The sequence below is a fragment of the Pleurodeles waltl genome, chromosome 9 (assembly GCF_031143425.1).
Source record: "Pleurodeles waltl isolate 20211129_DDA chromosome 9, aPleWal1.hap1.20221129, whole genome shotgun sequence".
Lineage (NCBI taxonomy): Eukaryota > Metazoa > Chordata > Amphibia > Caudata > Salamandridae > Pleurodeles > Pleurodeles waltl.
The window spans coordinates 121,059,912-121,075,730 of NC_090448.1; the positions used below are offsets into that span (position 1 = coordinate 121,059,912).

A 15,819-nucleotide genomic window follows, 5' to 3' on the forward strand; every position below is an offset into this window, starting at 1 on the left:
TGGGCCTTGGTGCCACTGTCAACTACTGTTCATTCCTGCACTAGTAACAATAATGAACATTCTATAAGCAGCTTCAGCAGTGTTATTTCCAAGTCTGTTATGAAGTTCTGTGGTTATACTGAATGATCAGCTACCTACCTCATCATGATATGAAAACTCTTTATTGATGCCATGACTCATAACTACACTTTCACAATTGCTTTATTAACCTTGCTTTCTCAAATTTGCTTGAAAAAGCACAATTTTCCCACTCTTTTTTCAACATTTTCTTGTGGGAGATCCCTCCAACCTCTCTCAATAGGGTCAGGTTAGCTCACTACGCTCGCTCGCCACAGGCCATTCATCCAGAATATTAACGCCCCACCACTTTCAGATGTCACCAGTTGCCACTGCACAGTGCATTCCTGCCCTTTTACTTTGGCATAAGGCAGTTCAGCAAGGTGACTTCCTGTGCTGCCCTACGCCAAACCCCCCATAAAAATGGACCTAGGTGGGGTAGAATTTGCATCCTTCCTTTAATGTCAGAGCTCAATACTGTCATTGAAGGCTTTCGTTACACCTATAACTTATCTCTTATAAGTCAGCAGTTGAAGAATGAGTATTGTGACAGCACTTTATAAAAACAAGCATGCAGCTACTTTGTACTTAAATTTTAAGAGATTTTCGACTTTTTCTAGGGTCTCATTACTTTGTGATCTTCGGAGTTGTACTTGTCACTATTAAGCACATAGTTCAAAATTAAAGGTTGGAATAGGTACAAATATTATGCCCCAATGCATGACAGTTACGTTAACATGCTGTGTTTGTTAGGCTGCCATGATACCTGTAACTGCAGAGCAGAGTCTGAATCTTCATATATACGTCGAGCTACTCCTGAATTCTCTAGTGCCAGTTTTTCTAAAAATGGATAATTAACTCCTCTGCCAAAACCAAGAGAGTAAAGAGTATATCTTCCTGCAATGGCATTTTTTGCATTCGCTTGAATTTTCTCTGGATCGGTTTCACCTACATGAAAATAACAGAAAAATAAATTATAGAGCTATTAAAAACACGCCATATTATGTGTTCATTAAACAAAATTGGCATTACAGAACTGGAAAATCGTTTACTCACAGATTGAAATATTTAGGTAACTGAGATATTTTCACAAACATTGAAACGTAGACAAAGATAATTTCAAATACATTAAATATAGCATTAGCTACCTGTCAGACACACCAATGTTTTGTATTAGGTTAAACTGGAGGCGAAACCAATGTCAAACAATATTAGAAAAGAGAGAGGGAAGAAGAAATGAAACCCAGTGCAGGCAACATTTTGTAATTAGACCAGGCAGGCAATAAAAAAGATGAATTAAGTTTCAATTGTAAATCAGCCTATCGCCAATTAATCTGACCATCGTTTATTAACTTTGAATTTAAACACATTTCTATAGATGTAGGGTTACACTGAACGTGACTGTGCAGAAAATAAGCTAAAATGCAAAGAAGGCAGATGGAATTCTGGGAAAAGTGTCAGCTACTGCCACTCACTGGAGATTGCATTCCATTCTTTCATCTTTTGGCCGATGTACCACTCTAGACAATCCCTATGGATTGGAAATTGGATTTGGCTCTGCTCCAATGGGAAAAGCCCACCTAAAACTTCTAGGCCTACGCTCTTCAAGATGAGAACACGTGTTCTACACTGGTTTCAGGATTGTGGCACACCAAGCCTCATACCAGCTTCAATTGAATTTTGGGCATCACACTGAAACACGGGAAAGTAGACACTACATAACTATAGAGAACAACCGGACATGTTCAAATAGAACTTGGTTCTGCTCCAATATGAATAGTAGCCAAACCACCTGCCCAGATCAGAGCTAGATGAGAACACAAGTACTAAGTGCATTAATAGTGGCCCAATTTAGTGATACCTACATTGGTTAAATGCTCATTTATTTATTGGAAATATTGATACAAAAAATCAGTTCAGAAGAGTAAGATCTATGAGTTGTTTGTTTGCTAGTCCAGTTGTAACAGGAGGGATAAACATAGAAGAAATCATGCAGGCATGATTCACCAAAGTGCTACACCTGGATTAACAGCACAGCAGTCACACAATTCATTAACAGACCCGAGAGAAAATCAAACATGTCGGTGGGAGGGTTACGATGCTGCGAATAAGTAGCAAATATTATTCTATTATCAGGAGCCCGTTGGACAAGTTGGTATACACTCAAAATAGCCACTATTTGATTTGTTGCTTCCTTAGAAACAACAACTCAGGTCCACATTGATGAATCTTTTAACAAATACAGCTGCCAGGTCATGCAGAACTCATCCTCTTCCAATAAGTCAATTAATAGACAACAGGAGAAATATGCCTGTACAAAGAGAAATGCCTATCACAAACCAAAGTGAAACATAATGGCAAAACCATGGAACCTCCTTACTGACGCAAGATTCGGGCAAGATTCAATAACATTTTGCATTATGGTTGTGTCACTTCTTTGGCACAGCCACAATGCAAAATGTTAGTTGAGATAGTCAAAGGCATTCAAATCTTTTTTTGCATGGCTTTGCATCACAGTTCCCCCAAAAGGCAATGCAAGGAAGTACATCGTGTGGGGTGGGATTCCATGGGTGGTAAACAATGCCTAATGACGTAAATACAATATCTTCTCTTGGCAAAGAGTCTGACTGATAGTGTCATACAAGTGAGCTGGGCACATTTCAAATACCTGAAACTGATTGTTTTCCCTCAGAGTGTGACTCCATTTCAAGAGGGTATAATCTAACAGCTGCAGGGATCTTTTCAATCAACATCTTTCACCCTACTTCTTTGCCATTGAACCGATCTGATGAAACTCCACACTTTAGTTTTCCCTCGTTGTTTCTGTCATAGCATCTTCAGGATATTCAACACTTTAATCAACCTAAGAGTTAAATTTAACTTAGTCACGATACCATTCATCTGGATAAGTTCAGGAGATAAGGAGCTCTTCCTGAGGTGCTGTCGGTATTAATCGTCCTGAAATTATGGCCCATGGAAAAGTTAGAACTGAACAAAGAATCCTCAATATCCTTCATAGTAAAGAAGAGAATCCATCAAGTCTGGCAAGCCTCGCTTATTAAAGCTGCTCCTTTTTTATGTGGAAGAAGAATTGACTAAAGCTCACAAATTCTCAAGTCACTTGGAGGTTCAACTAGCTAGTCAAGGATCAATAATTAGTGAAATTGACTTCATGCACTCTTTTAATCCGTGATGAATGTAATATTTTGGCAGAGTTAAGATATTTCTGATACAACTGATGATTGTACATTTACTCAAAGAATATAACTATGACCACTAAATGCACTACAATCAACCTGAAAGCAAAAGTAAAATATATTTTGTGAGCCCCTTGTATCAGCATTTAAAATCTTTGATATGTTAATCAATCGCATTTAAGGTGCCCCTTCTGCCTAAAATCAATACTTTTCACTTTATTGTTCTGTGTTCCCTATTTTGATCTGGGTAGAGCAGGCACATCTAATCTTCATGATATGGATTAGATAAAGAGAAACATGGTTGAGTAGAAGGTTATATTTATAAGGACAAGGATTCCTACTGGTCTGTGTGAGAGGTTGTGATGCGGAAAGGTGTACCCATCATTAATATGTTTGTTGAAGATATGTAATGAGTTGGGTGTTAGAGAAGTTTCATTTATGAAGTGTGTAAAGTCTACTTTGGTTTAAGAGGCATGTTATTCAGTTGTATGTTTGCTTATAAAGCTGGTATTGATAAAAGTGAGGGGCAGTGAGTGGATTTGGAAGATGTGGTGTGGTACTTTAGTGCTGTGTTGCTGGATGTGGAATAGAATTAGGGGTTTCATGTTTGATTATTGTGAAGACTCTTTAGAAAGTCTCAAGGTTCCATGATTCAGATGGGCAACGTTTATGTGCATTACATTATGCCGATGATTTTGCTCCAAGACCTAAATGCCCACACATGAGCATCATCACATGATACCATTGTGAGGACCACCATTTACTAACAAGACCAAGCAAAATCACCCTGAAGGAAATGCTAAACAGAAAGTGGAGGGTCACTTAAACTTTTGAAACATTAATGTTGCAGGGACCACTCTTTCAAATGCCGAACAGGGAGACTCAAAATGAAGAACAAAGAAATACTTTTTGGGCTCATTGATGAGGACGATTCTGCTTGGCTGAGTGCTCTTGTGATGTAGGAGAGTTCCTCAGGACGTAACTGGAGTTGGTTTTCCGTGGTATAAAGCCTATGGTAACTCTCAATGATTTTGCAAGCCACATGTCCTTTTGTGCTGATGCCTGTGCTGCACATATTGGCCACTGAAGGCCATTTTACCACTTGGCAAAACTTTTTTTTTGATGCATATCAGTAGTAATCAGAGACGTTTAAGGCATGGGCAAAGTGGACTCTGGCCCAGGGCTCCCGCCTTTAAAGAAGTCCACTGTTAACTTTTTTTGACAGTCCCACACGATCTAGAGTCATTAAATAATTAGTCTGTTTACTTTCGTTTTTGGAGCCAGCCCAGGCTGTCCGGTCAATAAGGCCCCTGCCTGAGAGACAGAGAGAGGTATAGAAAATACCTATTTGATTCTGGTTGGATTCAGCAAATATTATAGGCTTTCAAAGTGCCTAGGCCCCACACTGCTGCACAAGCCTTCACCTTTAATCAGCATGTGCCATGTTCTGTTGCACGATGTGGTCCCTGTGCGACTACATTGTACTTGTGGTGCTCCTGCCACACAGTGTGATAACAGCTTGCTGCTCCCGTACCTCCCTGTAACTTAAGCACAGGCAGTGCAGTAAACCAAAACACCCATCAGCACTGTATGCCCAAATGACTCTGACAGACTTGCTGTAGCTGTAGATTGTGGGTAGAAGGCTTAGTCGAACCACCAGTCTTTCTGTTTTTCTGGTATGTCAGGCCACATGTCAATATGCAGTATAAAGCTATATTATATGCTCCTTCCATGACTGCACCATCCACATGGAGCTGCTGTTACGCTGGTGTGATTACTGCCTAATGCCACCTGATTCAGAGTTCCTTTTCCTGAAAGAGCAGAGACTGGAGTACAGTAAACAAAATAAACACCCTTCATATACATAGTCTCAAAATGTGAGATACCAGTCCACTGCACCATATGCATGGGGCTAGTTCAGGCTGCTAACCTCTGGTGCTGACCAGCCAGGCAGGGACTGTTTGCTCCAGTGTTGGGCCCGATGTAGGCTGGCCAAGGAAAAGGGATGTGAATGAACTGAACAAAGTCACAAAGGGGGTCATTCTGACCCCGGCGGTCAGAGACCGCCGGGGCCAGGGTCGGCGGGAGCACCGCCGACAGGCCGGCGGTGCCCCGCAGGGCATTCTGACCGCGGCGGTTCGGCCGCGGTCAGAAGTGGAAAACCGGCGGTCTCCTGCCGGTTTTCCGCTGCCCTTTTGAATCCGCCATGGCGGCGCAGCGCGCTGCGCCGCCATGTGGATTCTGACAGCCCATACCGCCATCCTGTTCCTGGCGGTTCGCCCGCCAGGAACAGGATGGCAGTATGGGTTGTCGTGGGGCCCCTGGGGGCCCCTGCAGTGCCCATGCCAATGGCATGGGCACTGCAGGGGCCCCTGTAAGAGGGCCCCACTTTGTATTTCAGTGCCCCCGTCGCACCTTCCCACTCCGCCGGCTCAATTCTGAGCCGGCGTCCTCGTGGGAAGGGTGTTTTGCACTGGGCTGGCGGGCGGCCTTTTGGCGGTCGCCCGCCAGCCCAGTGCAAAACCCAAAATACCCTCAGTGGTCTTTCGACCGCGGAGCGGTATTTTGGACGGGGGAACTCTGGCGGGCGGCCTCCGCCGCCCGCCAGTGTTAGAATCAGGGGCAAAGTGTGTGAATGAACTGAAAACAGATAACAAAATCAGAGTTTTTTGGAGCAAGGCACCACGAGTTATGCTCGGCCCCCAAAATGTTTAAGATGCCACTTGTATTAATGTGTATTGCAATTGGTACATGCACGTTTAGCAATTCATGTACTATCCCACTGATAATAATTATTATATGTATGGTCTTTCTTTCTAATATATGTCAACAAGTTTTCAGTCCTGTATAATTTCTAGTAGAGTGTTTAATCAATTTCACTTACCACCATTAGCTTCACCATCGGTCAAGAGGATGATCATCGAAGCACTTCTTTCAGGTACCAGCTGACGATCATGAGCTTCATTTAGCATTTCTATTGCCTTGAGTAAGGGATCATTTATGTTTGTCCCTGCATAGACAAAACGTAGTTAGATTCTGTAAAAATTGTTAGACTGATCATACCCTGAGCTTTAAGCTTACACCTACAATGTTTTGTCATATAAAGAGCACTTAAGCTGGGAAACAGAATATAAATATCTTGCAGAGGTTACCTATACTGTACGTAAGGCATCTGACATTCAGAAGAGCCGATAAAAGGAAGGAGCTGAAAGACGGATATACCAAATAATTTCAGCAGTAAGGTCATTGCTTCTTTGTTTGTTACACTTGATATATTGTGATATATATATATATATATATATATATATATATATATATATATATATATATAATTTTATATATATATATATATTACCCGCTGGTGGTCACCAGTAGGTAGCGATAGTTAGGATCTAGTTTACACAGGAAAAGTAATTTTTGTTTTGTTAATAACTTTGGTGCAGTTGAACAAATCCAGTCACTTCAGCTGTTGTCTGAAACGTTTCAGATTGATTAGTCCTGTTGGGTCTGAGAAAAAGGGGGGGTCCAAAAATACATTTTCCCCATGGAAATTACTGTGGAGATTTTAGAAACGACCATAGCCTAAACAGCTGAATGAAATTTCACTAAATTTGGCAGTTAGATCTTCGTCCAGAAAGATCTCTGTTGTAATTTGGTTTAAATCCGTTCAGTAGTTTTGGAAGTATTAAAGAAAAAAATATTTATGCATATCTAGGCACGTGGATCCACTGCAGATCCATGCACCAACAGCTACGCCATGATTGGCTGGCTGGAACCTGAGAGAAAAGTTGCAGCCACCACTTTGTGAATCAGGACACAGGTCCTTGGATAAAATAAAGTGCAAATAAGATATTATGGGTCAGGATAGAAGTATCCTGACCCCATGGGACTGATGGAGGAGGGTGTGACAGACCCCTCATGGGTGTGCATGGATCTGCGGATCCACTGCAGTGCTCAGCATGAGTCCCCATGTGAATCTGCGGTGGATGCGTGGATCCAGACTCCAATAAAAAAAACATACACCCACTTTCAGGTACACTCACACCCCCCCCACAACAACTTGCACTCCAACTCACACATCCATACAACTACTCACACAACCATAAAGTCACTGAAACATTTATTTAGAGACCCACAGAACCACTCACACACTCACTTACAGACCCACACAGACAATCACACCCTGACCCAGCAATGTACCCACCATACCCACTCACACACCTATACAGCTAAACCACTCACACACCCATGGAGCAACTCACACACCCACTTCCACATCCACACAACCACTCACACATCCACTCACACACCAATACATCCAATCACACATCCATGCATAGACCCAGAAAAACACTTACACACCCACTCAGACACTATACAGCCACTCACACACCCAGTGAGAGACTCAGAAAACCACTCTCACAGCAAGCCAGGAGGGATGAGGTTCCCAGGGGCAAAATCAGCCTGGGCAGGAGGACAAAGGGTTGGCTGCCATTGGGGCATGGCCACAGGGTCTGGACACAGGCCAGGTCTTGTGGCCCGCCCCTCACAGCACACAGCCAAAGGCTATGTGAAGAGTTGGGTTGGAGACATTCAGGGGTTGGCTGCAGGGCCTAAGGCTGTGCACAGCAGTGCTTAGATTAACGTATGGCAATTAAATATTACTTTACATTAAAAAGACCTAAAAATTCACTGGAAAAAACAAAGGTTACAGGGACATTATTGTTAAGGAACAGCATTAAAAATCATGGAAATTCATTGAAAAAACTAAGGTTGAAGGGACGTTTTAATTAGGAAATATATTTGTTTTTGAAAACTTAGAAATTTACTGAAAATACCAAAGGTTAAAGGGACATTATAGGTAGGTTCAGATTTGACACACACTAAACCACATCAATTATAGTTATAGTTACTTATTAATAATTGTAACTCATGCCCTAAGGTAACTATAACTCATGCCTTCACCATGCACTGCTAATTACCCCACATATTACACCACTCATGACATCTTCTATCACATCATTGATAATATCACTACAACATTTGCAGTGAAATTATTGATGAGGAAACTGTGCATGAAGGGGAGCAAGTAATAGTTACCTTAGGGCAAGAAAGCATTTTCTTAAATACATTTTTTGCACCAAATTCGCAAATTTTTTTTATATGCTCCCAAATGGGCCAGATACCGGGGGCATTGCTAATTTTGTAGGGGGCCTCATGGCCCCCCACAGCCCTGGGGACCACCACCTCCCGAGGCTTTCAATCTAATATATGCGGGGCCCCCACACCCTTGAGACCACTACCTCCCTAGTGCTTTCATTTTCATATGTGCAGGGCCCGTGGACCCGCTATACCCAGGGACCACCACCTCCCCGGGGGTTTGATTTAAATATATGCAGGCGGCCCGCATCCCCTTGTGCCCCGGGGATCACCACCCCCCAGGGCAAACTGTAAAAATAGTGAAGTGGGGGCCGTTTCAGACCCCCCATTAGCCCGGAGACCACCACCTCCCAGGGGCTATGTCCTTTTTGGAGGGGAGCTGCTCTGGGAACAACCACCTACCTGGGCCGGCTCCTGCTATGTCCCGGGGTGCCCAACATGCACAGCTAAATACTCCACATATTATATCATTGATGACATCTTCTATCCCATCTTTCATATTATCACTGCAAGATTTGTAATAAAATTATGGATGAGAAAAATGTGCATGGTGAGGGCGCAAGTTATAATTACTTGAAAGAACTCTCTCTATAACGGCTGAATTTCTATGGTTTTGTATGAGTAACTTCAGCACCTAACTATTACGCCCCTGTAACCCTTGGTTTTGGTTTTCTTCAGTGAATATATATATATATATATATATATATATATAAATATATATAATGGTGAGCTGAGCCTTACCAAGGTGCATGATATATATATATATATAAAACATCAACGTTGCCAGACATCCGAGGCTGCTAATTCAGTAGCGGTCCGAGCGTGGACTTAGCCATCCACAAATTATTACGCGTTTCAGCCGTAGCCTTGATCACGTACCAATTGAAAGTGTCTTGCACACCAACTATATACCACAACTAGCATACACATAAAGATAAAAAGAGGACTATCGGATTGCATGTCTACCCCGCGTTGTGCAAATGTCAGAACCATCTTAAAATGTCCAAAAATATATATATGTATTCAAACAAAAAGTATAAAGTAAATACACACACTCAGGACATCCAGAAAAGTAAATAAAGGTGGCAAATTTTAATTCAAAACACAACGCGTTTCGGCTGTCCCTGCAGCCTTGATGACGTGCAATGCAGCACCAATCCATTACATTTAAATACAACTTTGTTCAATCTCAGGGGTGGGGATAGAGAGTTAATTCTAGGGAAAAAGGAATCCAAATACCTTCTGGATTTAGAAACTAAAATGCCTAAGGGGTTAAATACGGGTAAGGAATTGAATATTCACCTTTATGAGAGCTTATGGACTGCTAATTTTCACAAATAATTTGCCAATCTGACTTCAGAGAATTGAATTCAAAGTTGTTTTAATGTATATGTAGTATTTTTTGTTCTCATGTTTGAGCTTTCTGATTTAATATTTTTTTTTGTTAGGTTTTATTAGATAGTATATTGGATAGATAACTTAACTTGTATTTTGTGTTGTTACAGGAAGAAGGGGGCCGGACGGATTCATATTTGGATTTTTCTTGCCATATTTTCTTCTTTCCAGTACATAATGACACGTTTTGCATGGGGTGTATTGATATACAGATAAGGACTTTTTTGCACTTTCTTTTTCTTGCATTTTTACTAATCCTAGTAGTTTACTCTATGGAATAATCAATTATGGTATTGATTAAGTCTATTGTGACATTTATGATGTTATACAGGCTAAGATTACTGAGTGACACATCTATATTTTTTCAATGCTATTTGGTAGCTCTTATGTAATATAGATGTGTGCTGTCTTTATGGAATGAACGATTGACGATATTCTATATTGTACTATTATTTGGGCTAGAAAATTAAAAATTATAATATAATTGGATTTTGCTATGTTAGCCTCATACTGATTATATATATCTATGATCTTTCTTTCGTTCTCTATATATACTAAAATTACTAATTAAGTTTATGGGGAAGATTTCACCTACTTATATTTTTAGGTATGAACAGCCACATCTATATTGCTTAAGCATTTTTGGACGACATTAGAACTAATTGTCTGTCTCTTCTTTCTCTTTTATTCTGTTTCTATGAGATTGAACAAAGTTGTATTTAAATGTAATAAATTGGTGGTGCATTGACCATGATCAAGGCTGCAGGGACAGCCAAACGTGTTGTGTTTTGAATTAAAATTCGCCACCTTCATTTACTTTTGTGGATGTCCTGACTGTGCGTATTTACTTTATACTTTTTGTTTGAATTTTATACCGGCCTGCTCTCCCGGTTTACGCACCACCACTCTTGGGCCACCTGAGCCCAGATGGAGCGCTCTGTTTGATTTGTATATATATATATTTCACTCAACGTAAGGCTGCACCAAGAAGAAATTAACTGCTGACGCATAAAAAGAAGTCCAATTCTCCCATTCATCGATGCTCATCTGTTTATTCAAAATCAAGTGCCATTAGCAAGCCACATCCAAACAAAAGCTTAAATGTCAACGCCTTTCGGCTGACGCCTTCTACTGGACATTTCCACCCCGCACAAAATCCTCCTCAAATACACATAATAGTCCCTCATCTATTTTGACTACAAACCGATGCCGAATAATGGAGTGGCCATCTTTTAACATGTAAATCCTCGTATTAATAATCATCTTCTCTCGGTATTCGATTGTGATTTGCCACTGGTCATATTGAGGTGAAAATATCTTCAATATCATCAATATCTTACATATTATTATTAGTAATAATACATTGCAGGTTAAAACATACAAGTGGCTACGTAAATACATGACAATTATATTATACTATTAAAACTTCCATACTGAAAATATCATCCATATCATTCACAATATTATTATCAAAGTATTACTAAATGAAACATATAAATATCTGCAAAAATGATTAACAATTTAATTATCCTAATGGAACCTGCTTATGCAATGTCATAAATATGTGTCAGTTATAAAAAATACTTTTTTTTATAAAATCGGATCTCACTTTCATATATCAAATATCCAATAAGTCAAAATAAAGTGGAATGTGCATCATATATATATATATATATATATATATATATATATATATATATATATATATATATAGCTATATATGCATGTATATTTGTATACATCACCAGCCTGCTGGTGGTAAAATCCACCAACACAACCCTGGCGGTCAAAGACCGCCAGGGTTGTAATGAGGGCCATTGTGTTTAGGACTATCCTTCTGCCCAACTAGACATTTCAATTATGCTGAAACCCATATAGATCTTTTTAAATTTATAAGAAAACTAAAATTAAAGAAATGCCATGAATTAAAAAATGAGACCAACAAGATGGATGGGACTAATGGGGATGATAGGAATCCCATAAGTGATTTGAATATAGGAGACACTGATTTTCTTATTTCCATGCATATGCTAGAAAGGGAAAATGAGATGGGCAGTCCCCCAATTCCCTCACAAGGAACATGTGGGTGATTGGACGATACAGGTATTTCCTATGACCTTGCTAGTGGGTTTAAATCCAAGTCAACATTCTGTCTGGTAATGCCACATCACAATATAGACATTAAAACACAAAAGATGTCATATGAGTAGATTGAGTATCAGCAGGGAGCAACAACAAGCTATTGAATCGATTGCACAGTACACTAAGGTGGTCATCAGACCTTTAGACAAAGGGGGTAATGTTGTATTTATATCATAGGATCGATATATAACTGAAGCCATGTAACAGCTTAATGATACTAGAATCTATGAGGTTATAAACAGGGAGACATACGCTAAGTGTAGCATTGACATGTGGGACCAATTAACAGTATGGAAAGATAGGGGCATATTAGAATGGGAGGAATTTTGTTTTCTCAAGAGGGAGTATCCCAAGCTTCTGGTTCTATATATTTTTCCCAAAGTACACAGGGATTTAGTAAATCAACAACTTGTACTGGGATGCAAATTATCTCCTCTTGACCCTGGACATAGGTTCCCTAGACACAAACATCGATCCTCAGACAGGTCTAGAGGCCTGCAAATATTTTCTTGAAAGTAGATCTGTAAGTTTTTTGGCTCATAGTGAGATGTTATTAGAAATGATTGAATATTGTTAAAAAAATAACATTTTCTTGTTCAATGGTACACTTCACAGACAGAAACTCTGAATAGCTATGGGAACTTGTTTTGCTCCAAGTCTAGCAAATTTGTTCTTGGGGTGGTGGGAGAAGTCAATGGTTCAGAATGTTGACAACCTCCCACACTTCCAACTGTTGATAGTGTGGCTGCGTTACGTTGACTGCCTCTTTGTGGTGTGGAAGGGAACCGCAGAAGAGGCTGAAGCATTTATGAAGGAATTGAACAACAATCCCCATAATCTGATATTTACTCACCACATCAGTAAGAAGAGTGTGGTATAGCTTGATGTTGAGGTGGAAGTCAATCAATCAACCAATCAATCAAATTTCTTAAGCGTGCTATTCACCCAGTAGGGTCTCAAGGCGCTGGGGGTGGGGAGGGGTTACTGCTCGAAAAGCCATGTTTTGAGGTGCTTTCTGAAAGTTAGGAAGTCCTGGGTCTTGCGTAGGTTGGTGGGGAGGGAGTTTCAGGTCTTGGCGGTGAGGTGGGAGAAGGATCTGCAGCCGGAGGTGGTGCGTTGGATGCGAGGGACTGTTGCGAGGGCGAGGTCGGTAAAGTAGTGAATACCAAGGTTGAGACCAGGCTTCATAGGAAATCCACTGCTGGCTAGTCTTCTTCATGCTCTCAGTGGCCATCCCACAAATTTAAAGTTGAGTATTCCATTTGGGGAGTTATTGAGATAGAAAAAATATTATAGTTCTGAAGAATCTTATTTGAAAGAGGAAAAACTCATTATCAATAGATTTATAGAGAGAGGATACCCTTGGTGGGATTTAGATGAAGTCTGCAAGAAGGTGAGGAAAATTGAAAGAAATGAGATGTTAGTAGAGAAAGATGGGGCCACTACCACTGATGAGTATCGGGACAATATACGGGCTATTATGACTTTTAGTAATAAGGCAAGTGAGATCCAGGAAATTCTCTGCAAACATTGGAACATAGTGAAAAATGACCCACATACTGGCGGCAAAGTAGATGTACATCCCAAACCAACATATAGGAGAGGCCATACCCTGAGAGATATGGTCATACTAAATGATATCACCATAACTTAAAGCATTAAGGAAGTGCCTTGCTAGGATTCTTTCCCTGAGGTCATTGCAGGGCTTGCCATAATAGTAAGATGGTACAAAAGATAAAAAACCCAATGGGGGTGTAGAATGGGTTATAAAACAATTTCTCACTTGCAGCACTGCATATGTCAGATATGCACTGGAATGCCCGTGCCAACTTAGGCACATTGGTAGCACTACATTGATGGCCAAAAAGAGAGATGGAACACATGAGGGCCATCACAAATGTTGATCCCCACTGTCCAGTAGCTAGACACTTCTATGAGAAACATGGTGGAAACAGTGCCCTTTTGTCTTTGTATGTTATTCAACAAATAGCATAAATTTCCAGAGGGGGGGAATAGAGTGTTACGATTGAGACAACAGGAATCCAGGTATGTCTTGGAGTTCAAAACTAAGACCCCACAGGCCTAATAGCTGCTGAGGAAATAGGAATACGTATATATGAGGAATAAAAAAAACATCATTACTATGTGGAAATCGCCAATAATAACCTTTACAAGGTCTTGGGTCTCATAAAACGAGAAGATTTGAGTTATCAATCTTAATTATGAATCGTATTTTAAATCAATGTTGTTCTAGCCACACTGGTGTTAGGGTGGACTGGTATGTTTTTTTAAATTCCATTGTTGTAAATTTTAGGTAAATCGAAGGGGCTGAGATAATGCAATGATTCTATGTGCAGGATGGACTATTCTCTTCCACATTCCTTGTGCAGTTAGTGATTTACTAGAGAAGTCAGATAAGTTCTTTCAATTATCTGTATCCTGAGAGTTAAGTTACTCTTTTCTCTCATGTGATTTGTAGTGCAGTTTGAGGATATGTATGGTGTTTGTAGTCAATTAGGTTTAGGAACCATGTTTGCTAGAACTCAAAATGAGGAATGTACATTGTAGAAGCAGATTACAATTTTTAGTATTTATTTATAATTTATTAGTATTAATGTTTTGTAATTCTATGATTATATATGGAGTTGTGGCAAACATTTTACATGCTTAAGAACGGACTGACTATACATTCAAAGATGGGCGCCACAAAAAGGGAATAGAAAAAGTCCTTTGTTTATGTCTCACGCTGTTTCATGTTTAAAATGGGGAGGCAAAATGATGGAATTTATGTGATTAAGCCTGTGTGTCGGGCGAAACGCATCATGTTTGTGCCGCAGTAAACCACTAGTACTACTTTCTTGAGTGAGCGTCCTACTTGTTCAACTGAATAGTGAATATATATATATATTTATACCTTTTAGAAATGGGGTCTCTAATTGGCAGTCACTTTACACCCTTTCCAAGTAGGGACCCTCCCTCTAGTCAGGGTAAGAGAGATACATAGCTCAGGTAACCCCTGCTCACCCCCATCGTAGTTTAGCATAAGCAGTAAGTCTTATCTCAGAGGCAATGTGTAAAATGCTTGCACAAACACGCACAGTAACACAGTGAAAACACTACAAAAAGACCCCACAGCACTTTAGAAAAATAGCCAATATTTATCCAAATCAAACAAGACTAAAACGACAAAAATCCAACATACACAAGCAAGGATATTCATTTTTAAAATAAAAAGAGTCTTAATCCATAGAAATCACTGGATGTGTTGTTTAGCACAAAGTACCTGGTATGCGTAAAAAATAAAGACGCACAGGCAAGTGTTCATCCGAAAAGCAAGCAATGCGTTAATTCCTTGCTTGCAAGGGAAGCTGTATGTTGATTCTTTCTCTGTCGGGTGAGAGATGAGTCGGTTCTTTCCACGCAGGGAAGGGATGCATCGATTTCCGGACAAGGGGCCTCCGGTCCATACGCTGATGTTGAAGATTTTGATGCCTACGGACGATGCATGGAAATTCTGGATGCTCAGCAGCGATGAATAAGTTGTGGACTCAGCAGTCCAATACTTATAGTCATTTCTGCCTTTGAAGTAGGCAAACTTCAAAGGAAAGTCTTTGTAGTGCACAAGACCCTGCCTCTTCCTTGCCCTGCCCCAGACACATCCTAGGGGGTTGGAGTCTGTATTGTGTGACGGAAGGCACAGCCCTTTCAAGTGCTGGTGTCGGCTACTCTCTCCCACTCTAGCCCAGGAAGATTCATCAGGATATGCAGCACACACCTAAGATCCCTTGATGTCACTGTCTAGAGTGAATCTACAAACAGCCAACCTGTCAGTCTGACACAGACGTGTATTCAGCAGCCAAGCAGAGGC

At 40.4% G+C, this 15,819-nt stretch overlaps 1 protein-coding gene across 1 annotated transcript in view; it reads right to left on the minus strand.

Annotated features, from left to right (window-relative positions):
• The window catches only part of LOC138259000 (inter-alpha-trypsin inhibitor heavy chain H3-like), a 554,189-nt gene that overhangs the window by 209,877 nt on the left and 328,493 nt on the right, over positions 1-15,819 (minus strand). The window contains exons 10-11 of the mRNA XM_069206373.1: positions 6,139-6,264; positions 824-1,005 (exon numbers count right to left, since the gene is read on the minus strand). Coding sequence (XP_069062474.1) covers positions 824-1,005; positions 6,139-6,264 — 308 coding nt within the window. The remainder of the gene's footprint in view (positions 1-823; positions 1,006-6,138; positions 6,265-15,819) is intronic.